General features: G+C 41.2%; 1 protein-coding gene across 8 annotated transcripts in view; it reads right to left on the reverse strand.

The window, feature by feature from the left end:
* NCOA2 (nuclear receptor coactivator 2) overlaps window positions 1-27373 on the reverse strand; it is a 285796-nt gene that overhangs the window by 12112 nt on the left and 246311 nt on the right. For 7 of the 8 annotated variants that reach the window (XM_027596559.2, XM_027596551.2, XM_027596567.2 and 4 more), the window contains 9 exons: window positions 25788-25998; window positions 23456-23662; window positions 20350-20565; window positions 17155-17284; window positions 8422-8587; window positions 5122-5400; window positions 4342-4419; window positions 2243-2477; window positions 487-664 (listed from right to left, as the gene is read on the reverse strand). In XM_027596559.2, coding sequence (XP_027452360.1) covers window positions 487-664; window positions 2243-2477; window positions 4342-4419; window positions 5122-5400; window positions 8422-8587; window positions 17155-17284; window positions 20350-20565; window positions 23456-23662; window positions 25788-25998 — 1700 coding nt within the window. The remainder of the gene's footprint in view (window positions 1-486; window positions 665-2242; window positions 2478-4341; window positions 4420-5121; window positions 5401-8421; window positions 8588-17154; window positions 17285-20349; window positions 20566-23455; window positions 23663-25787; window positions 25999-27373) is intronic. The other variant, XM_027596602.2, reaches the window with a different exon arrangement.

Here is a 27373-nt window from a genome sequence, read left to right on the forward strand (position 1 = left end):
GAGATATATTTTCCACTTTCATGTCTGCACCCACAAGCTTTTCATTTGTTTGTTTTTATTACATGTACTGATAAAGGATGGCTTCTAGGGCACCGCCTTCCAGAGCAGTTTCTAGCTTAAATTGGTGGGGTGATACCTTCTGATGGGAGTTCCTTTTATTCCTAAGGAAAAGATATGCTAAGCTTTTGTAAATTCTGATAACTTCTGCCCTAGGAAAAGTAAACTTCCTTAATTAGTAGTTTATTTGACATTGCTTGCTTGAGCAAAAAAGTTAAGAAAAAAAACAGAAAAGATGGGTGCCTGGCTGGCTTAGTTGGTAGAACATGTGACTCTTGATCTTAGGGTTGTGAGTTTAAGCCCCTGTTGGACGTACAGCTTACTTAGTTTAAAAAAAAAAAAGGGAAAAATACTGAAAAGTGATAGGTGGTCTATAGAAAGATTCCCTGGTGATCATTTACATCAAAGTGACACAGAAACATGGCATACCTGTTTCCACCCATATTCCCCTGCGCCCACCCATTCATGTCAGAGGAGGCCTGGTAGGCTGGATTAGCCTGAGACTGCTGCATCATGGGGCTCTGGGTATGTGCCATTCTGGGCGACATCAGAGGGCTCTGGGGCGTTGTCGCCCCAGTAAAGCCTGGATCAGGTTGCTGACTTATTCCTTAAAAAATAAAACAGAAATCCAAAGGAGATTGTTAGTTTTATGGTAGAGACTAGGAAGAAAAAAAGAGAACATTCAAATTACACATAGAAAATTACTTTCAATACCTGATCACATGCTGGTTAATTATATACACCTTAAACAGGTTCCAAACTGGGATAAAATGCGCGAAGCAAAAAATTTCCATATTTTGCTTCTCTACAGTAGTCACAAGGGTGCCTAAGATCCATGTTAACCACCATGACTAGAGAAAGAGAAAATAGTGTTCCTTCCCCTTATCTCTCTCCAAATCAAGAATGAGTCAAACAGATATATTTTTTACCTGAAGTAGTCTTTAAATTTTTATATACCACTACAATTGGATTGTTTAAACTTTAAATCAAAGTTCAGCTATATATAAAAAGTTAACACATCTGAATAATTTTTTATTGAATCAAGTCATTCTGTGATGAAATCAATGCATTTTTAAAAACTGCATCACGATTAGCTTGTTTCGTCTCTATAAAGGCCTCTACGGCACATCTAAGATGAGCAAGAATCAGAAAAAAAATTCAACGTAAGCTTCTTGTTCAGTTTAGAAGCAAATGGCATTTACACTAAAAGAAGAACTTTTAGAAGACTTTTCGAAGTCATCAAAAAGGACATAGAGGAAAGGAGCTTCGAAACAAAGGCAGCAACTCAGAAAATTTCAAGGACAGTAAGGGAAGAGCGTTTCTGCCCAGATGTGTGCAATGTGCAGATTTAATTGATACTTAGATTAGCTGTAAAAGAAAAGTTTATGATCACATAGAAAAAGCTGCACAGTATCTGTTTAAGAAACAGGAGACATACATGTAACAGCACCACACACACTTGATATTTATATATAACTCTGGCAAAAGACAGGTAAAGTCATTAAGAATATTAATAATATAAGCACTTACTTTTATCAATAATTCAACCATTAATTGAACATGACATGCACACAAATATTAACGTTTACGACATTACACGTCTGTCTCTTAAGACTGACATTAAATAACAAATCAATATGAAGAAAACCAAGAGGCCTTCCCCTGGGGTTTCTAGAGAACACCTCAGGAATTACCTATTCATTAAAGATTTGGTATCATCTTTTTTTCAAAAATTATAGAATGTCAAATACTTGCATTTATATACGTCTTTCAACATTTTGTATATAACTATTGATTTGTTTGAGTCAGACTCAGAGGTTTTCAAATATAAGTACATACATATGCACCTGTGTGTACAGATGTTGACAGAAACATGTATATTCATACACACTCACACACACAACTGTAGGACTGCACACACGCACACTTACTTCGGTCATTCTTAAAGTAAGACCTGCACTCAGAGAAAAGGTGGTACCTGAGCTGAGAGACTGGAAGGTACTGTGCTGGACCTGGGGACTCCCGACAGGCCCCAGCTGTCCTCCCAGGTTGCCTATCATTCCCTAGTTAGCCAGACTCATCTGACAGCCATGCAAAGAGTTGTGAGAGAGGAGCTGAGACCCAAGACCGGGGGACACTGGAGAGAAAGGGCTGGTGAAAGGTGATGGGGATGGAAGCCCAGTACCGTAGTTCGGAGGAAACGGAAACTGTTGTGCATTTGCCTGGGGCATCCGGGGATTGCTCAGAGTTGCTGGTAAGCTACCAGGAGCCACCATGCTCGAGGTCATATTCAACCCTTGTCCTCTCATCATCAATGTTCGCTGCTGAACTTGCTGCTGCTGATGCATTTGTCTCTGCCGGAGATGCTGGTTCAGGATTTCCCTCTGTCTTTGGGCCAGCATCTGTGCATTAATAGGTGCCTAAAATGGGGGTGAGGTAGGGAATACACAGAGGCAAACATTGGGGGAGGACACAGATTGAAAAACAAACTGTATATTAGAAACAGGACCAAATCATTTGGAAAATAAAACTACAGGGAAAGAACATTTTAGAGTTGAGCAACTGGTGGGTAAGAATGTGAGCTTCTAAATTCTAAGAGAGAAAGATTTTTCTGAAACCTTGCAATGACTTACATGGGTAAGTTCAGTGTTAGTTCAATTAACTTGGAACTCACTCTGAGAGGCACGGTTAACTGAAGGACCTCACAATACCAGTCCTATCTGTAAGACCAAAGTCATATAAACCTTAAAGATGGCAATCTGGAGTCTCATGCAAGGGACATTCAGGTCTAAAGGGAAACAAAATCATCAGTGCCAAAATGTGGCTTGAAGCCCATCGGAAAACGCTGAACAGAGGCAGGAAGAAAGCAGGGAGCGTGTGTGTGTGTGGGGGGCGGTGCTAGGAACATACAGAACAGGCCAGGGCAGAACGAGGAGGAGGAAAGGAGGGATGGACGCAGGGAAGGGGTGCCGATGCTTGCTGCCAGCAAGAGGCATAAGGCTGTTTATGGGGGCCTGGCAATACACAGTCAATCCTCATTATTCATGGATTCCATATTGGTGAACTCACCTACTTGCTTGTAACCCCCAACTCAATATTCACAGCAATGCCATTATTTATGGACAGGTGCAGAGAAGCAAAAAAAAATTTTTTTTTTTTTAAAGATTTTATTTGTTTGACAGAGAGACACAGCAAGAGAGGGAACACAAGCAGGGGGAGTGGGAGAGGGAGAAGCAGGCTTCCTGCCGAGCAGGGAGCCTGATGCGGGGCTCGATCCCAGGACCCTGGGATCATGACCCGAACCGAAGGCAGATGCTTAACGACTGAGCCACCCAGGCGCCCCGAGAGGCAAAAAATTTGAGATGTCCAAGGTGCGTTCATTCCCACCTGAGGGTGAAACAAGGCAACACTCTGCCTTCTTGTCTCAGCCTCATACTGGAAAGAAGTGCCCTTTTTGTGGACTATTCAGTTCCACGTTTTTCACTCTGCTGTGCTCTTCCCTGGTGATTTTGCTGTTTACTATGGTTCCTAAGAGGAGTGCTAAAGTGCTGCCCCGTGTTCCTAAATGCAAGAGGCTGTGACGTGCCTTATGGGGAAGACACGTGTTAGATGAATTTTACTCAGGCAAGAGTCACAGCGCTGCTGTCTCTGAGTTCAAGGTAACAAATCAATAATATATATTACACAAGGTGTCTTCAAACCGAAACACAACACGAAACATGGATATTGACTGAGGGACTGACAACGATGTTGTCACCACAGGCTGGTAGCAACCAAACCCTTGATTTCTCCAGTTCACTAATTCAATGTTTGCATTAATTAACTTTAGAGAACACAACAAAAGTAAATAATGAGAATCGACTGTACCTGGCAGTGAAAATGGCAGTACTTAGGAGGGAACTACAAAAGTGACAGGATAGGGGCGCCTGGGTGGCATAGTTGGTTAAGCACCCGACTCTTGATTTCGGCTCAGGTCATGATCTCAGGGTCGTGAGATCGAGCCCTGCGTTGGGCTCTGCACTCAGCGCAGAGTCTGCTTGAGTTTCTCTCTCCCTCTCCCTCTGCTCCTCCCCTCAGTGTGAATGCTAGCTTGCTCTCTCTCTGAAATAAAGAAATCTTAAAAAAAAAAAAAAAAATGCAACAGGCTAGATGGACATCTGAATGACCTAACAGATCCATGGTCGTATGGCCTTCTGAGTTACTTTGCACGGAATCTCAAGGAGGAAGAAATGATAGAGAAATTCAATAGATGCTGTGAAAGCTGATGGCTGGTCTGCCCCTCACCTGTGTTGGTACTCCAGGCCTCAGAGTCAAGTTCACGTTTGAAACATTGCTGATTTGATTCATAAGTGGCTGGCGATTCTAAATGCATACACACAGAAGAATCAATACATTTTTTAAACAGAGTATATTTTAAATCACCTTTCTTGAGAAATCACCCTCCCAACATAACCTCTGAATGCCATTAGATACTGAAACCACATGGTTTACAGCTGAATTCCCTTAGAAAGCTAATTATCAGTAAGGTTTTACATTGTTTTTAACAGAGAAGGTATTTTGGACTGTTTATAGGACTCTGTCTAGGCTTGTTTCAATGAGAACACATTTTCTTGAGCTAACTAGGTATCATAAGGCAGCACTGCTCTGCCACCATTCAGCTAAGAGTGACTATTTCTGTCATAAGACAGGCCTAAGGATTATTGTTGTCCTGAGTGCTCACATTGGGTGAGAAACCATGAGGTCCTTGTACTCACATACATTTTGCGCTACACCACACAACAGCCCCATTTTACAGACAGGAAAATGGAGGCTCGGAGAACTCAAGGCTACACTGTTAATAAATACTAGGGCTGGAAAACAGAAGGACAGCTACCCTGTGCTGGAGTGGAGTTAGTAGAAAAGGCAAAAGGGAAATCAGTAAGGCAGAAAAGAGCAGGAGACGTAGGATCATCCTGGAAGGGATGGGATGAGCATCAAGCCCTCCCCAAGGACACAAGATGGTTATGCCAGCATGTCAACGTGCCCCCCGCCCACCACCTTCCCAGGCCCCCGCGAAGAGCATACCTGCTGTGCCTGGAGGCGATGCTGCAGCTGGAGCCTCAGCTGATTCGGCTGGTTCTGCACCAGGCCCGTGGGCCTGAGGCCTGGCCGGGGCTGCATGCGGAGTGTGGCGTAGCTAGGCCGCTGGCCCATGGTATGAAAGCTGGGGTCTTGCATGGGAGGATAGCTACCCTGGGCCATCTGTGCCTGGGACGCATACTGCTGTGGGAAAACAGCAGCCTTCTGCTCCAGCATGATGTTGGAGTCCTGACTTGAGAACTGTTCCGGATCTACTGCTTGGCTCTGAAGAGAAAGCCCCCAGATGACAAACAAACAAATAAAACCACTAAAAACAATAGAGTAAATATAAGGTGATTTTCTCTCACTGTCATGTATTTGACGCCTTTTACATTTACTACTCAAAGGAACTTAGCTTGACACCACTTTTCTTCCTAGAGAATATCTTTGTTCAACACACCCACGTCTGTGAGGAGAGAAGCGGGGTCGGGCCTGACTCCCAGCAACACTTCTTCCAAGGAGGGTAGAACGAGGCCATGACTACGGGACTCCTCCTCCTCACTCTGCCAAGCAGAGACTGACTTGGACTTTAAATTGCGGATGTCCCCTAGAAATGTTACCTTTTCTCGCTGATTTTTCATACCTGTAAAATCATTTTACTTAGACAACCACCTTGGTGCCTAGCTGCGATCAGCAGTGTTGGGGTACCTACCAACCTTTATTCCCATTCTGCAGCTAACAAAAACAGACCTGGAGATGTGAAGCAAGTTGCAGCAGGTCCATCTGGCTAGTTAAGTAGTGGGTTCCAATCCAGTTTGTGATTCAGCACCCGAGCTCTTCACCAGTGGGATATACTGCCTTTATGTCACTGTTTTCTGTGGCTGACAGAATTTCCTACAGTTTGCCACCATCTTATTACCTACTAGACGTATTTAATGTGTTTGTCGTTCTTGACTTCTTAAGGCTTCCTTATCTATCTGGGTCAGAATGAGGCAGGTGTAGAAAATCCAGAACTAATGCAAGGGGGAGCACCTCAGACCCGGGTGGCCTCTGAATGTCTGTGTCTAGGATAAAGGTGTACCTGGCTAATTCTCCTCCTTCTATTTCTAGGATGATTGTTCCAAACCTCTGGATATAAGGAGGGAAGGACCCAATCGCAAAAGCTCTTTTGCTTAGTCATGTCCTAGGCCTCACTCAGACCAGTCTATCCAGATTAGAGCAGGGGCCAGGCATCGCCCAGGATCCTGGGCTCACTGTCAGCGAGGCCCTGAGGCCCACCTGTGAGAACTGGGCCCGCTGCCCTCTCCAGCACAGTGTTAAAGATGTGGATGGAACCCACCCAGGGGGAACCATTCATTATTGAATTACTGCCCTAGCTACACCTACAAAACTATCTCCGAACTTGAAATATTTGCCCATCTTTAACAGAGAAGAAATTTAATTAAATAATTTCCACTTTTAAAGATTTTTAAAAATTTACTATTTATTTGACAGAGAGAGAGAGAGAAAACACAAGAGGGGAAGCAGGAAAGGGAGAAGCAGACTCCCTGCTGAACAGGGAGCCGGAGGTGGGACTCGATCCCAGGACCTCGGGATCCCGACCTGAGCTGAATGAAGGCAGATGCTTAACCGACTAAGCCACCCAGGCACCCCAGTAATTTCCATTTTTAAATAAAACACACAACTCTGATGCGTACAAATAAATCCATTTGTACTCTCCATTTCCCCTGACTCCACTGAATAATGTTTCTATAATTCAGTTTAATATGATGATACTATAATGATGATGGATGTGATGAGACAAAATAGAAGACAAAGAAAGGAGACTAAAAATATTAATGAGGAGATGACACTAGCTTTGATAAAAACAAGTGCTATAAGTCGCTCAGCAGTCCCAATAGCCACATTTTTAAATGTCACTTGGACAAAACTCGAGGATAACAATACTGAAGAGGCTGACTTCTAACTACCGCTGAAGCAGAGCCAACCCACAGGAAACACTTAAATTCCATACTCCTTTCTCGATTTACTTCAGGTTATATCATGTAACCTTCTCAAGTCATTTCTATTTCTTTCCATTCTGCTGCTCTCGATATGAATTGACGAGTCTTCATTCACCCCCTACCCCCGATGTCTGCTATACTTCGGGCAGGATGACAGTACTGTTCCTGTGCTTCAGAGAAGCCCCCGATGACTCTGCATGGCCTCTGACAGACCCTCCCGACACGCCACACGTCCGAGAACTAGCCTGCACACGGGAAGGTCCTTTCCAACAGTAAGAAATAAAGAGGATTTTTGTTGCTGAGAAAAGAGGAAGACGGTACCAAGACTGTTTTTTTTCTAAATGTGTGGCTGTTGTTACTCTTTATAAAGTAAACCAGGATGTCTGCTTCCCGCAAATTTAGGTGGGTAGCCAAATACAGAAAATTCTACGTTATTGCATGAGACTATGCTAGGTTGTTTATTCTATTATTGCTGTAAAGTACTCTTTAAAGCAGAGAATTACTTTAACCAACTAATTATCAGGAGGAGGAAAGCTAAATAAGCACATTAAGACTGGTTAACTTCCTTATATTCCCATTTATGCTTAAATATCAACCCACACAAAGGTAAAAATGACTAATGAACTGCAGCTACTTCTAAAATGACTTCTGCTAACTTATGTGCAAAGTATTCTTTTAGTACAATACTTCCTATCACCAGCCCACTAATGTAAAGATTTAATAGGATGATCGGGGCACCTGGGTGGCTCAGTCGTTAAGCGTCTGCCTTTGGCTCAGGTCATGATTCCAGGGTCCTGGGATCGAGCCGCACAGCAGGCTCCCTGCTCAGCGGGAAGCCTGCTTCTCCCTCTCCCACTCCCCCTGCTTGTGTTCCTTCTCTTGCTGTGTCTCTGTCAAATAAATAAATAAATAAAATCTTTAAAAAAAAAGATTTAATAGGATGATCATGGATGCTGACTGGTTTTTTAGACGAAAGTGCTCTAGGCCATTGCTCCGTTCTTGACTTCCCTGTTCTCTGCTCCTCATGGGTCCCTCCCTGTCATTAGGTGAGCTGGCCCAGACTTTCTGCTTTTCAGCTCAGTAACCTGAATTATATGTAAAGCACATTTTTAGTGTTTTCCATTCCCGGGCAAAAGTTTATGTGGGGGTAACAAGGAAGGCAAGAAAGAAAACAGAGCTAGCTTGTTATGAGATAAAGAAGTATTCTAAAAAGCAGACTGCAAATCATCTTTAAGCAAACGATAATGGACAATTTCGTGCCCATGAGAGTGCTGGGCCCCCACCAGCCTCCCTCGGTGCATACCTGGCTGACCAGTTCGGGTATTCCGAGAGCTCTGTCAATCTCCTCGAGGCCATCAAAATTCCGCAAGGCCAGATAGAGCTGGTCCAGGAGAGCTCCTTCATCACTTGGAGATTCTGCTGCAGGATGTGGACACAGCAAGTCATCTGGAGAGCTGCCAAATGGCTGCCTGTAAAGAGACAAACTTCATCTTGGGCCATGGAAAAGCTAGTAGATTAGAGAACATTTTTTTTTCTCTTAAAAGTTGATGAAAGTCAACCAATTGATTTCCAGGGTCTTTGTAATAAAATACCGTACCAGCCAGATAGAACAAAATGACAACTCCCAATAACAGACACACTTTATTCAGGGCCTAACACAAGCCAGACCCAAATTGAGGCATCGGATATATAGTTTTTGTTGTTACTGCCCCCGTTTTAAAGCTGGCAAAGCTAAATAAATGTATAATCATCTTGTAATAAGAAAAATGCTTCTAAAAATAAGAGACATACAAGTAAAGCTGGCAAAGCTGAGGCTTAGGGAGGTAAAGCCACGTGTCAGAGATCACATGAACCAACACCGCAAAGCCGATGCCAGCAGGCACCCGTGTGGTTTCAGGGCCCGCCTGATGACCATATTTCTACAAATCTACAGATTTCTCAGGCATCTATATATACACTTTGCCCTGAAGTAATCAAAGGATTTTTCTGAACTTTAGTAAGAAAGATAAATTCGAGCAGCCATATTTCATATGAGGCTGTGATGACCCACCTGGGTAAGACTAGAGACCTGTAAAGCATAAAAGCTACATTAATTTTTTTGAATTCAGCTGCTGATAGACTAACTTTGGCCAGACAAATACGAAATTTCTTAGTCATGCATAAGCAGGCATTGTAAACATTTCTTAAAGCCCTCAGGAAGTGTGGCTCTCAGCTTTTCTGAGTTAGACAGTCAAGAAAAGTAGATCATGAATGTACAAATTATATTTGTTATTATATAAGGTCATAGGTGATATAAGCATAACACTAAATTCCAAACTCTATGGTATATAAAACTCCTATAATTTAAATCAACTGACAAGTTGGAGGGGTGTTTAAAAAGAGCTTCCGAATTAGTTTAATATCAGAAGGGAAAATGACACTTGTATTTTGCCATAAGAGTCTAATTTGTACTCTTAGAGTTACCATATGATGTTCTGGAGAAAAGACAAGTTTACGAGTAAGTAGCTTCATTCTTAAGCAAGTGAGAATAGATCCATCAAAGGATGAAGTTCTCTACCTAACTCAATTTTATATGCCATGTTTTCTAAAGACAGCTTAATATACCACTCTGGCCCAGAGTCCTGAAATGCTGACTACTAAAGTCAACAATTAATTTCAAGGGCACCTGGGTGGCTCAGTCGTTAAGCGTCTGCCTTCGGCTCAGGTCATGATCCCAGGGTCCTGGGATGGAGCCTGCATCGGGCTCCCTGCTTCTCCTTCTCCCACTCCCCCTGCTTTTGTTCCCTCTCTCTCTGTCAAATAAATAAATAAAATCTTAAAAAAAAGTCATTTATAATACAGTGCATTAAAAAACAACTTATGCCCTCCATTTATCCCCAGTAACTTGTAAAGAAAATCGCTCAACTAAGGGCACCCTTGGTGATACCTGCTGTCCCTGGCCCCAAGCCCGCATTCCCACTGCCTCTGCCCGCCACTGCAACCTGGCTGTGCGGCCACCACCAACACGCCGAGCCGTGTGCGACGCAGCCAACCCAGTCCATTCAAAGGTTCCCATGTTGCTAAAGGCAACCATCACTCTTGGAGACTCGTGCTCCGCTGTGTTGGGGCCTTTTCTACACCTGCCTCTTCTATCATTGCCTTGCTTCTCAGTAACACATCATTCCTGGAAACGGTTCCTCCTGCCTTTCCTGCTTCTCCAGAATCCGCCCTCTCCCAGAATTAAGTTTTGAAACACAAGGGTGATCAGATCACTCTGCTGATGCTACACTTAGGAAGTGGGAGGAAGGAGATGTAGAAAAGCAGCAACAAGGAGGAGAAAAACCACAGAACCGCATGTCACAGAAGCAAAAGGAGGAGGAAATTCCCCAAAGGAGTGACCAACATTTGGATGTGGTTAAGTTTCATGAAAAAAGAGTTCAAGTCAGCCAAGAGTGAATGTTGTCTATTTACCAAAGGGCTTATACCTGGGACCTCACTCCCCAAAGATTCTAGTTACAGGAGGCATTAAAGGATTTTCTTTGTCTAGCTTTATTCCCTAATTTTTCAACTTCTGTTTCTTCCCACACAAGCATACCCCTTCAATGATGACAGGCTAGGGTGAAATCTACTCTCTCTCTCTTTTTTTTTTAAATTTTATTTATTTTTCAACAGAGACAGAGAGACAGCAAGAGAGGGAACACAAGCAGGGGGAGGGGGAGACGGAGAAGCAGATTTCCCGCTGAGCAGGGAGCCTGATGTGGGGCTCGATCCCCCAGGACCCTGGGATCATGACCTGAACTAAAGGCAGACGCTTAACGATTGAGCCACCCAGGCACCCTCTCTCTCTCTTTTTTAAAAGATTTATTTGACACAGAGAGAGCGAGAAAGAGAGAGAGAGAGAGAGAGTGCACGCGTGCATAAGTTGGGGGGGGGCACGAAAGGGAGAAGCAGGCTCCCCGCTGACTCTGGGATCATGACCTGAGCCTGACTTAAGCTGTGAGCCAAAGGCAGACGCTTAATCAACTGAGCCACATAGGTGCCCCTGAGATCTACTCTCTTAACTCTGGGAAGCCTGAGGGTTCTGCATGAACACAGACTCCCCAGTTTTGCATCAGACTGAAACCCAGTGTCAGAAGGGAAGGGAGGTACAGTCGCCCTTTGCAGGACAAAGCCACCCTAGGAAAGATACATCCAAATGCGTAAAGGGAATAAAAACTAATGCAAATGCTTATTTGCATTTAAAACAATTTCCAGCATAGTAAAATCACCCATTTTTGCTCCATGCTTTTCTTTTCTTAATTAAAAAAAAAAAATCAAAGCAATGCATGATACAGAGACTGAAAAGTCAAACAGTACCTCCAGGCCTTTCTACTTTGGTCAAGGCCCTTGTCAACTCATGCTGGGACTCTCAAGATGCTTTCCTGTTTATAGCCTCTCTCCAATTCTCCTTATACAATGTTGTCAGGTTCATTTTCCCAAAACAAACTTTACTGAGCTGACTCAAAATTCTTATTTCAGCTCTCCCGGAAACGTCCACATCTCTGGACAGGTGGTGGTGGTGGAATTTAAGGACACATATACTTTGGTAAAGCCGAACCTTTCCAGACTTAATGTCCACAACTTCCCTGTGAGCCCCAGCCACTCTGGGCAACTGATCTTTCTCCAGAAGATGCCTGTACACCACTATAAGGCCAAGACTTGTCACTCCATGCTTCCCCGTCTCTTTTCCACTTAAAATTGATATTGGTATTTATGTTAAAAAACACCAACTTTGGACTGTACCCAGTGAGGAGATCTTAAATCTCCTTGTTGGGCCCAGTACTCGAAACTGCATAGGTTCAGTAAATTTCCAGTTGATGAAAATAAAAGGCTCCTGATCTAGCCAGGGTATCATACTTTATACTCAGAAAAATACACTGCGTTGTGGCTTGATATGATAAACTTGGGCATACTACAAGTCTATCACTTCCCTGAGAGACATCATAGTATAACTGGCTTATGGAAAAAACACCAATCCAGACTTTCAATCCCAACTTTATAAATGCCTACTTATTACCCTGCATTTTGGGCAATTACAAATACAGTTACAATCTAGACAGCATCTGACAGACATTACAATATTAAGACAAGGATGAAATTCAGAGGAATAAAGGAAAGAACACACACAGGGCACAGGCTGGCGCAAAATGATTAATAAACTAGCAAAGGATAATCTGTCATCAACAGAAACCTTGTTTCTTGAAATCTGCACTTTTATTTATGAACTAGCAAAAGAGGAAGGATGGCGATAAGAAGGGGAATAAGGTCAATTCTGAGCTCATGTCTGAGAAACCATACCATTACCACTACTTTTTGTATCTTCAAAATTCCACAGTAAAGTTAACAGCTACCACATGATAAGAAATAAACAAAAGCAACTTTACTTAGATGATTTCAAACCAAAGAAAACCAAATTAACTCAAGAATTTTGACCTTAATGTGAAAGCAAGTTTTTCATGGAAGGCAGCTACTGTATTTCAAGACAAAGTCACTTTTATAAATCCAACAGAAATCGTCAAGAAATCATCCATAAATTTGGGGCTGTATTTTAAATATCTCTTTTACATACTACATCAAGGAAAATAAAACACAATGAAACTACAGAAAATGGAAATTCAGCTATAAATACATGAGTATGAGAATATGTTTGCGATTGAAGGGCTAACCTACAGTCTTTTTGAAATGTGTACATAAACTAATGCTGGGATCAGAACACATTACAAACCTACCCCTAAACAGGGAGGCAGTAAAACTACAAAATGTTAATGATGATACTGAGGAAGGGCATTTAAAAAAAAAAAAAAGATGATAAAGCACTGCTTTTCTTTTCAAAAGAGATGTGGTTAGAACCTTTGTTGTCCATCACTTCTGAATGCTTATGACAATAAGATCACCATCAAGTTGGTCACAACTTTCTTCCAAACTGAATTATTTAGAATAAGAGATGGGGGGGGGTGAGTGGCTGGAAAAACGGAAATAACTTTCACAGGGATGAAAATGTTAGGTTTTGTCCACAGGGCGGTCATGCGAAGAAACTGAACGAGCACAAGGATAGAACAGGGGCAGTGCCCAGGCCCAGAGACTCGCCCGCAAACCCTGCGCGCCGCCGCCAAGACCCGGCTCTGCAGAAACTGCCATTCTTCCAGTTTTGCTTTAAGAGGCCTCAGCTGTTTGGGCAACAGTGAGAATCCTAACTTTGGGCCTAGTATTCTCTAGGAACCGATCTTTGACATTTCATCCAAAACAATGATCAGGCACTGGATTTAATGACTGTACCACATTTTTATTACGTGCCAGTTTCCATGGAAACGGGTGGCTTTTTAGCATATCAAATAAACACATTTAGAAAAAGCGTAACACTCACTGACACCATGAAATTAGACTCAATGAACTGGAAGAACCGAAGAAGTACGACGGCGGTGGTTGCTTGGGCGACGCTCTACACCCAAGCAGGTGCACTGACCGAGGCTGCAGGCCGCCCCTGTGGCCCATCCAGCGGGAGTGCCCAGATCGCGTGCCGTTCTTGCTCGCTCGGTCCTTCTCCCGCCTCAGTTCTGCTCAGTGCATGGTGGGGGGGCCAGAGATGCTGGGGCTCATTAGAAATGCAGGTCCCACCCAGACCCACCTTTTAATGAGACCCCAGGGGTGATTCAGAGGCACTGCAGGGTTTGAAAACACTAGTTTCTCCCCCTAAGTGAAAGCAAGATAGCTGGTAAGCAACCAGCCCTCCTTCCTTGTCTCGAGACCGTTATTAAAGCACTCTCCCTAATTTTCTTCCAGTGAAATAACTAGCCCCCTACTTTTCCCTCATATATCTTATTGCTGGGCTCACATTCATCTTTTGATATTTTTGTTTTTAAACTTCACTGAATCTTTTGAATCCCTTACTCTCCCTTAAGATACAGAAAGGAAGACGGGTACCATACCACAACTCCAAGCTGTGCAATGCCGACTATGACAAAGTGTTAGGTCTTGGAGTAGGACTCACTCTGAAACCTGTATTTTTTTTAAAAGATTTATTTATTTGCGAGAGAGAGAAAAAAAAAACACGTGAGTGGGGGGAGGGCAGGAGGAAGAGGGAGAGAGAGAATCCAAGCAGACTCACCGCTGTGCATGGAGCCCAATGCAGGGCTCTATCTCAGGACCCTGAGATCATGACCTGAGCTGAAACCAAGAGTCAGACGCTCAACTGACTGAGCCACCCAGGTACCCTGAAACCTGTATTTTTAAAAAAGATTTATTTATTTGAGAGAGAGAGAGAGAGAAAGAGAGCGCACAAGCACGCGTGAGAGAGCATGAGAAGGGGGAGGGGCAGAGGGGGAGGTAGAAGCAGACTCCCCGCTGAGCAGAGAGCCCAATTCTATTCAGGGCTCGATCCCAGGACCTGGGCATCATGACCTGAGCTGAAGGCAGATGCTTAACCGACTGAGCCACCCAGGTGCCCTGAAACCTGTATTTTTAAAAAAACAAATAAGAAACTCTGAAAATGTACTCTACTTTTATGAAATTTCAGAAACCCTGTTGACTTTCATCATCTGTGAATTTGATAAGAATATTACATTATTTTAAACTAGAATAATCTCCAATCATTGAGCCTTCAACTCCAACTCTTTATCTATGAACCTCAAGGCCAAACTGCTATAGTTTAAGTTTTCTAACAAGTTTGCTTCCTGGAAAACACCACGGGCATCCTTTAAGTTCCTACAGTGCCTTCTGGCTTAGGCTTCTCTCTCTCTGCATAGGGTCTCTTTGCCCACCCAACCAGTCACGTGGTACCATCACCTAGGGCTCAAGGTCACCTGAGCAACACCTGCTTTCAGTGTGCTACTAAAAACAATGAGATTACGCATAGAATATAACTGTGATGTTGGCTTTGCAGGGAATAATGGAACTTCAAAGAGGCAAGCACAGGACAAAACAAAGACCATGTATGAGCTAAAATTTGAGCATCCTGAGCCACTGGTGATAGGTGTGTTTTTACCCGTAAAGCAATAAGAAGAGCTGGGGCTTTGGGCCAAAGAGAAATAAAAGGACTTAACTTGAGGCTGCTGGACTGAACTAAGGGAACCTGGAGTAGACCCCCTCCTCTGGCAGAGAGTACTGCAAATTTGCTGTTAAGAAAAGTATCCACAATGGCAACCCTAGATGTTTCAATGGACAAGATGCACTTATGAACTTCCAATGCAAGATTACCAAAATACTGAGGGAAATACGCCTTCATGAGTGAGAGCCAATATTGGATTTAGACCTCCTGAGAAATTTAGATATTGGAATTATCAGATAAAGAAATTCAGAAAAGATGATGAGTGTAATGCTTAAAGATATAAAGATGGAACCACAAGAATAAGCAAACAATGAGACTGTGAAAAGCAGACCAGGCAAATAACGTTTTTAGAAATGAAAAACATGATTGGACTAAACATAGCTGAAGAGATAATTAAGGAACTGGATAATAAATTATCCTGATGTAGTACTGAGAGATGAGGAGATAGAAAATACACGGATTAAGAAAGTAGAATGTATTTCAGCGGGGAGGGGCAGAGGGAGAGGCAGAGGGAGAGAGAGAATCTTAAGCAGGCTCTACGCCCAGTGCAGAGCCCAACACGGTGCTCGATCGCACAACCCTGAGATCATGACCTGAGCTGAAATTAAGAGTTGGACGCTTATCCGACTGAGCCACCCAAGTGCCCCTGGAGGGTAGAATTTTTAAAAATCCAGTGTAGGCACAGAAGGTGTAACATGTCTAACCACAATCCCAGAAGGAAAGAATAGAGAAAATGGAGGGGGGCAGTATATAAAGAGATAATGGCTATAAATTTTCCAGAACTGATGAAAAAACTCACATCTACAGATTAAAAAAAGTACAGCATACACCAAATACCGAGCAGTATAAATAAATCTGTACCCAGACACGTTGTAGTAAAGGTACAATACAGAAAATACAAAGAGTATTTCAAAAGCAGCTAGAGAGAAAAGACCCACAAAGAAAAATTATTAGACTGCTAATCAGAACCAAAAAATCTCAATCAAACATGATCACATACCACTTCCTTTCTCAAAAAAATTTTCAATGGCAATCACAGATGTGTACTTCTGAAAAATAATGCAATATATGTTAAGAAAAAAAAAAGAAGAAGAAGATAGCCGGAGGGGAAGAATGTAGGGGAGTAAGTCGGAGAGGGAGACGAACCATGAGAGACGATGGACTCTGAAAAACAAACTGAGGGTTCTAGAGGGGAGGGGGGTGGGGGATGGGTTAGCCTGGTGATGGGTATTAAAGAGGGCACGTTCTGCGTGGAGCACTGGGTGTTATGCACAAACAATGAATCATGGAACACTACATCAAAAACTAATGATGTAATGTATGTTGATTAACATAATAAAAAAATAAGAAAAAAATTTTCAATGGCTTAAAGAAAAAAGTCTGAATTCTTCAGTTTGGTATTTAAGACCTCCTATAAATCTATTACTAATCTCTTCCTGCCAAATCTTCTCATATTGCCTTTACTATACTGTTTTAAGTGGTAAAATATATGTCAACAGAAAACCAGACAATTCTCTGTTACCGTAAACACGGGTTGTTTCCGTAACATCCAGGCTCTGACTATGCTGTTTTTACCTGCTGGACTGGCTTCCTGCCATCGCTGCCTCCTGAATCACACCTTTCCTTCAAGACTGAACCTTCTCCAATCACTCCAGTGGGACGCTCTCTCCCAATTTATTTCTCTTACAGCATTTATAGTAGTATACTACCTTATATTAGTTACTAATGTACATCTTATTTTCCAACTAAATTATAACGTTTTAAAGACATGCCCTAGGTCTAACCTGATTTTTGGATTTCTCCCTCCCCTATACCCCCTGTCCAATAACTGATGATATAGTCTGAATACATGAAAACTGGCCAGGACCAACTATTTAGGAGGAAACGATTAACTTCTGGCAGAGGTCTAAAATAACTTAGAGAACTCATCATGAACCACTCTTCTCTGGGATTTCCTGGGTACTCAGGACTCACCTGTTTTGGCTGGCAAAAGATGCCTGGTCTATAGGCAGGATGCTTTCAGGCCACGGGGCAGTCTGATTTGGAGGAGCTTGCTGTTGGCTATACTGAGGTCCCCCCATGTTCATTTCTAATTCAGATGGCCCTAAAAAGAGAGAAGACAAAAACCTTTACAACTCGTCATCAAGGAAGTGCCTATTTCCTCTATGTGATATAAAGTGAAATACCTGGTTTATATAAAATGGAAAAGACAGACGCATAATAATTAGGTAAAAATAGTAAGACTGACTTTTTGTTCTGAAATGGAAACAAAGGCAATAAATATCAAGGCTTATCACCCACTTTAGGCAATATATACAGTGGTAGCTCTAAACTTTTGGAAATGAAGACTTTTTATAGTCTCTCTTTGAGAGAGAGAGAGAGAGAAAGAGAGCAAGGGGGCGGGGTGGAGGGGCAGAGGGAGAGGGAGAGAATCTCAAGCAGACTCCCCACTGAGTACAGAGCCCACTGGGGGTGGGGTGGGTGGAGTGGGGGGCTCGATCTCATGACCCTGAGATCATGACCTAAGCCAGAATCAAGAGTCAGAGGCTTAACTGATGAGCCATCCAGGCACCCCAGCACCCTGACCTTTTAGTTTTGTTATGTGGGTATATCTTATTGATATTTACTGTATGGGAAATTCACATTGGAAAGTAGAAAAAAACAATTATTCATTCATTTAAAATAATTACAATAAATCCACTCTGTGTTAACATAAACAAGCTCTTTTTTTTCTTCTTTTAAAGATTTTATTTACTTATTTGACAGACAGAATGAGAGAGCAAAGCAGGGGGGAGCGGCAGAGGAAGAGAGAAGCAGACTCCCTGCTGAGCAGGGAGCCCAATGCAGGGCTCAACCCGAGGACCCTGGGATCACGACCTGAGCCGAAGGCAGACGCTTAACCGACTGAGCCACCCAGACGCCTCTAAACAAGTTTTTTAAATAAGAAATGAAAAAAATCCTTTTACTGGCATTGTTTTAGATTTTTGAAAATCCGTACTTTAATGTTTGGATTGATAGAGGAGAGCCAGAGACTCCTACGTGCTCCCACATTCCACCTATGGTGATATCACACAGCATGTAACTTCCAGAATTCGACTGTATGCTTGTGAGAGGTGAGAGTGAAGAAGGCCAGGAGTATCTCAGGATTATTATGGAAATAGTTTAGCCTTACAGACCCCCTGAAAGGGCATCAGGGTCCTGGACCATACTTCTGAGAAGCGCTAGATCACTTGTTCCTAAACTTTTATTAACTGTAATTCAGTTAGCTCTCCCAGAAGAGAGAGGGTGGAACAGAAAGAAGGCCCAGACAACTCAGATGTGCTCTTTCTTAGAAGTTCTTTTTAGAGGTTTAAAGCTAATGGATGACACGAGCTTTTCAATGATTTTATTGTTATCACCATCTATAGACCTGTCTTCCGTTAAAATAGGTAATTTTCTGTTGAGTTCAGGGTTTTTTTGAATTTATTAAAAATCAAGAGAAATTCAGCTACAGAATACACAGCTCAAAGGCCAGGTGAGGTGCTCTTCAGTAAAGAAATATGGAAAATAAATTGAATTTCTGGATATAAGGGATTTATTAATTATGGTATTTATTTATTTAGTATTTCAAGTAACCTCTATAATCAACATGGGGCTCAAGAGTGACATGCTTTACCAACTGAGCCAGGTAGGTGCCCCTTAATTATGATATTTTAATGAATGAATCAATACATTAAAAAATTTCTCAGTTTAATTTTGCATGAAAATCTGGTCATTTTTAGCACTGTTCCACAGAAGCCTCAAATTGTATGAACTTATGTTTGGAAACCACTCATCAATTCGAAGTACATTCTCCGCAGAAAGGCTATCTGAATGTCACTCTCAGAAATAAGCCAAAAATGTGCTGAGCAATTACATAACTAGGTAGGAAAGCGGAAGCCAGAGGTAGGATGAGAATTCTGCATTGTCTTGTCAAAACAATCCTGGTACCTTTCCGTTAATGATTTAGCTCTTACTCATCGTGCAATATCTAAGTATATGAAAAAGTACATAAACATTAACTTACCTGAATTATGCTAACATGCAAGATTTAGAAGAAGGTTAATATGTCAATGATTAAGAAAACAATCTCATGTATGAGTTGTACAGACCATTAACCTTTTTTTTTTTAAATGACAGTTTTACCGAAATATAACTGACATGCCACACAATTCACTCATTTAAAGTATATGACTTAGTGGGTTTCGGTATATTTGCAGAGCTGTGCAACCATTACGATAATCGGGTTTAGAACGTTTTTATTCCCCCCAAAAGAAACCCCATGACCACTAGGAGTCACTCCCCATGTCCCCCATACCCCAAGCCCTAGGCAACCACTTACCTACTACTTTCTTTCTCTACAGATTTGTCTGTTCTGGGCACTTCATACAAATGGTGTCGTATAATGTATCAGACCATTAATCTTAATAACATGTGAACTGTATCCAAATAGAATTTTAGCGATCCTCACATTTTGTGAGACGTTCTAAGAAGACCTTGTACCTTCAGTGAGGACCCTGGAAAGTCTGGTTTAATAGTCTAGGATGGTGGCCCAAGAATTTGCATCTTGTCCTGAGATGATTCTGATGATCACCCAGAGTTAGGAACCACTGCTGTAACACTGAAATGTTTTTAAAAAATATATGTATAACATTTACAGTGTGACACTCCAATTCACTCCCCCCAAAGGTTGAAATTAGGTAATTTAATAAAAATAAAACACCATAAATGTAGTTCGTTCTTTAATGTAACTAGAAAGCTTTTCAGATTCTATGATTCTATAGAGTTCTAGCAAAATCTCCCTTATGATAGCTTGCCATGAGGGGAATCACCTAAACTGCAAATGAGGAGCATATCCTCAAAGAACTTTTGGAGCTGTTACTGTCTTCTAAGAAAGCAAGGAGATTAAAAGTAAAGAGTGCTAGAGGGGTGCCTGGGTGGTTCAGCTGGTTAAGCGTCTGCCTTTGGCTCAGGTCATGATCCTGGCGTCCTGGGATTGAGTCCCACGTTGGGCGGCCTGCTCAGCGGGGAGTCTGCTTCTCTTTCTTCCTCTGCCCCTGCCCCCCGCTTGTGCTCGCATGCGCTCTCTCTGTCAGATAAATAAATAAATAAAATCTTAAGAAAAAAAAAAGAGCACTAGAACTACCTTACCTAGATTCATGACCTGAGACTGAAGCATCTGTCTTTGGCCAGGCTGGCTGTTGGGTCTCATGGGGATGCTGGCTGTTGGGTTCCGAATCATACCTCCTTGGATTGGCCGGTTCATGGCACTGGTGGGAGCAGCACAGGTGACTCTCACGGCAGAACTCTGTGGTGCCCATTCCCCAGATGGCATAGTGGGCCGGGAAGCATTACCACCCATCATTCCTGCAGGCAAGCCAGAGGAAACAGAGACATGGGGTAACTGAAAACATAGTCAGCACGTATGAACACCAGATGATCTCACTCTGTGGAAGACAATCATTCTGTAATACACAGTTGGCCCAATAGGTAACGCCCTCGTTGGGACAGACGCAGACCCTTGGCTAAGAAACAAGAGTTGGCAATTTCTACAGTTGCTCAAAGCACAGACTTGCCACTCTTCATAGTTCGGAAAAGCTGTTAAAATTGTTCCCATATGTACTTAGAAACAGGTGCTGTGGTGTGTGGATAACCCCAACTTCCTTCCTCAGGAAGTGAATCACATTAGCTGATCTACACGTCAGTGCTTTACTTTCCAAAAGGGAGGTGAGGCTAAGAGAAACAAGGTTTAAACTGATAATCAATACTCTGGTTATAAATCTGAATCACAGAATATCCCATGAAGCCGATGTCACATTTTTAAATCCTCAGCTCCCTTTCAGACTACTATAATTGTTAAGCTTCAAAATTGACCATGGTAGCCTCTAAAACATGAAGAAATTACAGGATCTTTCTACCACAGTTTTTTATATCCAAGGCAAGGGAACTCCTCCTTATAGGGTACTTCAATATACCTGGACCACCACATTCCTGATCACATAGATCTAGAATGGGTTAGGGCAGATTGGTAAAATCTTTTTATACTTGAGATATTATCAGTTATTTAACACTTAACAATAAGAGCACAATACTCCAAGCAGTATCAAGTGTTTACTCTCTCTGGCCTGGCCCCTGGGGACGCTGACAATGGCCAAATATTGGCTAAGACTTGATGTTCTAAAGGGGAAAAAAAATCCCAGTGAGAACCCCGCATTTCAAAATGTTTAATGATGGATATATAAAAGTTTTGCTTTCATTATGGGGCGCCTGGGTGGCTCAGTCGGTTGAGCATCTCCCTTTGGCTCAGGTCATGATCTTGGGGTCCTGGGATCAAGTCCCATGTTGGGCTCCTTGCTCACTGGGGAGTCTGCTTCTCCTTCTGCCTCTCCCCACCACCGCTCATGCTTTCTCTAATAAATAAAATCTTAAAAAAAAATAAAAGTTGTTTTCAAATAGATGGCTTGCTTTCATTTACTTTAATTACAATAACTAAAAATAGGGTATATTTAAGAAGCAGAGGGAACATGTATTGTGGGTGGCTTTTCACTTGTGAAATGAGAATGTGCTATGTCAGGATGATAAGGAATAAAGGATAATTAATTTGAAGAAGTCACAGAACAATATTATAGTAATATATATTTTAAAAACCATTTGAAGATTAAATTTGAATTACACAAATGTATTATGGGAGAATAGGCATTTTATTTTTCCAAAAACCTGGTCTCTAAATAATATAACAAGATTACGGCAAGTCCAGAAAGCAGAAGGAAAAACGACCCGCAATTCAACAACATTCCTGCAATTATAGTAACTGGGGTCTCAATCTCTTTCAGGCTTTTTCTTTTTCTTTTTTGAAACAAAGCACAGGCACTGTTATGATCTTCAGAGTCTGGACACCAGTGATCTCCAGGCTGCCCAGATTTGAAAACAGGTATACCCCTAAATTCCTCCCTCCAAGACCTCTCCAAGAACTCAGAACTTCTTGTGTTCCCCTAATAAGGAGGCACTTTTAGTAAGTCACTGGGGCTCCTTTTCTGTTACAGAATGTTGCAGAAAGCAGTATTTTGTTTACATAAATCAATAATTTATCTTAAATTATAAAATTAATATGGTCCTTATTTCTGTGAATACATAAAGCAGTGAAGTAGTGAGTGTCTGGCACATATGGTAGGCGCCCAATAAATATTTGTTGAAGGAATCAACGATTTTAATACAGCATGGTACACGTTTCCCCACAAATTGCTTGCTCATCAATACCTGAAAATAAATAAATCCAACTTTTCCCCTTAAACTGAATTCTCATTTTCAGCCAGCTGTCTAAAATGGCAATGCGTATGCAGAGATTAAAGACTAAGCTAAAAGAAAAAAACAAGAACAAATATAAATTCTTTTCATAATATCTATTTCTTTCAATGCCTTTTTCCTGAGTACTTCATTTTGTCAAAGGAAGAAGGCTGTAAATTGTGAGCGTTCATTAGGAAACTCAGCATCCTGCTACTAGGTCTGTGATAAATAGATATTATAGGGTACAGGACGTGGTGGTAATAGCAATCACTGCTGCTCAGATGATTTCTAGCCTTAATTAGCTGGAAGTGTGAGAATGTGGTAGTTGTGATGACACTGAGTACCATCTAGCAAATGTGCAGGGGCAACTTGGTAGATACCTGAAGTCATAGCAAGTCAAGGTTGAAACCAGATCACAGGCAAAGTCATATATCTTCAAAAAGGGAGCCCTGGACCCAGTACTCTTAGATCAAGCATATTACCATGTAAAGTTCTTTATTTTTAATTAATATTTTTCTGAAGAACTATATCATTTATAAGTATGAAAAGTTGGCTGAATTTTAAACTTTCATTCTGAAATTCTCCAAAAACAAATCATCAATTAATAGGAAGTTTTGGGATTATCAGCAGATTACAGGAGATGCCAGCAGCCACCAAATCATTTTACACGTAACCCTACAATGTCTAGAACAGTAAACTGGAATAGAAGACATAAGCCTATGCTATAGGATTAATGATTAGAAACCTCGTAAAAGTAATGATCACAGAATAAAACAGTCAGCTTACTGGAATGTTTCCCAATGCTTCACATGCCACTCTCCCAGTCAAAGTTTGTAGAATTTTCTTACCTTCTAGTATTAGTTTCTAACATAAAAAAAAATTCATTTGAAAAATTCTACTACTTTGATGTGGATGAATACATCATTAAGTTAAATAACCCACCAATAAAGTAACAGTGCATTTGAGCCCTTACCTGTGCTACTGTTCCCTAAATTTCCTTGGTTTCCTATCATCCCTTGATTACCCATCATTCCTGGCTGAGGTATCACTGAGTAGGGACTACTGTTTCTGATTGGTGGGAAAGGTCCAGCACCAGTTGGGCTTTGCAATGTGATGTCAAGTGGTAAATTCTGGTTTGGCAATAACCTGCCCAGTTGCCCTGGTCGTGGGTTATTAAAAGCTAAGGAGAAAACAAATGAAAATTGAAGGTTAATATAGGATAATGGAAAAAGAACAGCAACAGAAGCAGTGATCAGGGAAAATGCTGTCTGTAAAATATCAAAGATATGCACATCAGGGACCAATTGCCTACGTAAAAGACAAACTCACAGACAAAAAAACAAACAAAAAAAAACCAAAAAAAAAACAACCATATGCAGCACAAAAATTTAATCAACAGGTCTTTTAACTCTTAACAATCTTGCAAAAAGAGAGGAAAAAACCCCCATGTCTTTTACCATATATTTTCCTCCCCAACACTAATTTCTAACATTTAATCCTATTTGCTAGGTAAAACACTCGTATGGTCTTCTCCATATGTGCCATTATCGGAATTTAGGAGTCCTGCTTTGTCACAGCTATGAAGCTACAAACCTCTCCTGTATAGAGCCCCAAACCTAGACACGTGTGGTTTGGACATAGCATTTCTTAACTGGACTTTTCTAGAAGTAGAATTTGGTTAAAAGTACCTATTTGCCTTGGAAGTTAAAATCTTTTAAGTGTGAACTCTGCCCCCTAAAGTCAGTATTAAAGATTTAGGGCCCTGTTTAATCTTCTAAATACAGCTTCTTTAAATTCCGGACACATTCAGATTTGAAATGATTCTTATGGTGGACGGACAAGAATCCATGGTGGTGTGCGCACTGCACTGTACCTATCACATAGGTACCAATAATTTGATAAGAACATTTTTAAATTTTAAAAGTATACAGATATTATAAAGGACAGTTTATAGAGCTACTTTATGAAATAATATCAAGTATTTTATTTTCACTGACTTACATAAAGCATAGTATGAAACAGAACATTCAGAATAAATAAGTTCTTAACAATTAATAACAGAAATAAAATATTTAGAAGAATTAGGGCTCGGAATGGAAATGGTGTATGTTTAATCATGATGCCCTCAGGTTTAGCTCTCCGGCTAGCACTCAACAATCTGACCACCATCAGCAGGTACAAATAGAGGAGAAAGCATGAGTCCTCATGCCACCCTTCATTAATGCCTCCGGTTAATGAGCATAAACTTCTCTAGTGTGCTTCTTACTCACTCCCCGACTCTTTGACTTTGTGATCCCCCACGGTCCAGAAGTACCTTCCATTCCTCAGGAAACACGAAGGTTTGAGAGATGATAACAAACACAAACTATTTTGTTTTATCCGTTTCAGAATAATCAAGAATCACTTGAGAAAAGATCTAGTAATTAAAGATATTTTGTGATTTGGTTGATGGTTGCCATTTACAGTTTCAGAACAAATGCTAAGCACAGAATGAGACTGTACTTGACGAGGGAAAAATCATTCTGTTCACCAAGTTAACTAAGGACGTCATTTATCATTCCATAAATGACGTCTCTCTGCACAGGAGAGAGATTTTCTTCCATTCAAAACTGTTGGACTACTTCAGGTAACTGAGTTTGTAAACTAAGTGATCCTGGTGAAGAAAGAATTCGTCTTAAACTTACAAAATCTAAAATAAAAAGAATACATGATAGAAAAAATGTATTTTCTAAAATAGTCTAAGGTCTTCCAGCTCTATATCAAATTAGTTAAAGTGCACTTAGAAAACATGTATGATAAAGTTCCATTCAAACTGATATTTAAAAGATTATTCCTAAGAGACAGGATAAGACTTTTTTAATGTGTAGAGCCCGTTCACATATTATGATTAAATATTAAGAATTTTTAATAGCATTTTATTCCTAAAAAGTCAGCCTAACTTTATAATTTTTTATATATTTAAAGTATCCACTTATATACTCAAACACATAAAGTCTATTTTAAACCCCATTTCTGAAGGCAGTAGCAAAAATAAAGGGAAACATGACAACCACCCAAAGAACTTTATCTATGTAGGTCAGTCTCACTGCAAATTGATTAAATTAACCACAAGAGAATGCTGGAAGGCCATGTTCAAGAGAGTCCATTTTGAATGGTGTTTTGAAGAACCCGGGCAGTAGATGGCGCTATTTGATCACAAAAACCTTCAAGTGACTAAGCTGTTTGTATCAGATTTTAATAATCACTGTTTCTAATGGTGATTATATGGGAATTTCTTGGCATAACCATCAATATCTCATACTCACTGCTCTGTGAAATTCGCAATGCTGTTTTCTGGGCTCCAACAGGTGTAACAGGACTGTTTTCAGCTGTGAGTTGCATGAGGTCATTGATGATGGCTTGCTTGTCAACTGATCCAGCAGGGGCGCCTGGCCTCGTGTCTGGGAAAAGCTGTGGTAATTGACTATTCTGCAAATCATCCAAAATCTCCTCCAAGTTGTCCAGCTCACTGCCAGGCTGCAGTTAACAAACAGAAGAGTTTATCCAGTCCCACCCTGAGGGTGGGCACCACAGCCCCCTCTGCAATTACAGACCCAACTGGCATGAGGCACCACCACAGCCAAAGGATGCAGACACACAAGCAGACCTCTGGCCTAACAAGGGAATTGATCTTTTAAAAATTTAAACTGACAAACGCCAAATAACTTAATCTCTTCGTCCTCTATTTCCTCATCCAGAAAAAGAGTGGTGACTGAATTAGAAAGCTCTCTTCCAGAGCTGATTCATTGGCAATGTATAAATTCCCCTTTAATGTATGCTAATAATTCAATCAGTCATGAGTATGTATATTTCTAATTAACTCTGAGTGTACTAGGACTTATGGTCCAGGTCTAGGTTTGTGGTTAACTCTAAGAAATAACAACAAAAAACTGGTTCAAAAAAAAATATGATCGAAATTTACACTACATCAGTGTTTTGTAGGTGGTCATTTCCTTCTAGGACTTCTTTTTTTAAGAGCAGGGGTAAAACGCAAAATAAGCACAAAGTAAGCTCAAAGTCACCATGAATAGTTAAGCACTGCCTTTTCGATTTGACTGGTATTTTTTTTCGTGCTTGCGCTTTCAGTTTCAAATGACACTGGCTTTCTCAGTCAGTCACCAGCTTAGGTGACAAAATGTAGGGAAGCAGGATAAAAACATGGTGTCCCCATACACAGCATCTATTAACCTGACTTCACAGAAGGCAGAACAGTGTTTCTTAGGGCTTTTCCTTCTACTGAAGTCATTTCATTTCAATTACCAACATCAAAATAGTAAGGTAAATATCACCACTATCTCACACCTACTACTTTTCTTCCAAAAAGCTCAACATATTTTATATTCTTTTAAGTAGAACCTATCAGGCAGTGCTAACCACACAAGAAAATGGAGAAGTTAAATGTTAGAAGTAGTTTCTAATGAAGAAAGTGGTAAGAATGATCTCTTGGATGTGTAGGTGGAAACACAGAAGTTAGGTAGTTCCCTCAAAGTCACTGGATGGAATCTGAATCCTTGACCATGACTAGACATTTTATCGACACAGGGCATTCAAATGAAATTGTTTACATCCGATAGGAGGTAATACTTGGAGCAAAATGGCTCAGTTTTATTCTATATACAATCCCTATTCCCCAGGCAGAGGTTGGATTTACTAAGGTTTTTGCAATTTATGGCATATGTAGTATCTGTATGGGAAGTCTTACTGGATATATTTCTCAAGTTGGGAAAGAGAAACTGAAGTGACATTTTATTTGATTCCTTCTTCAGAGTCAAGTAGCTTAGTAGTAACCTGGAGATCAACTTTCTAGGAAATTCCCAGTGTGTTGCTGGGGCAATTACAAGACCATTTTCTA

The sequence above is a fragment of the Zalophus californianus genome, chromosome 4, assembly GCF_009762305.2.
Source record: "Zalophus californianus isolate mZalCal1 chromosome 4, mZalCal1.pri.v2, whole genome shotgun sequence".
NCBI classification, from domain to species: domain Eukaryota; kingdom Metazoa; phylum Chordata; class Mammalia; order Carnivora; family Otariidae; genus Zalophus; species Zalophus californianus.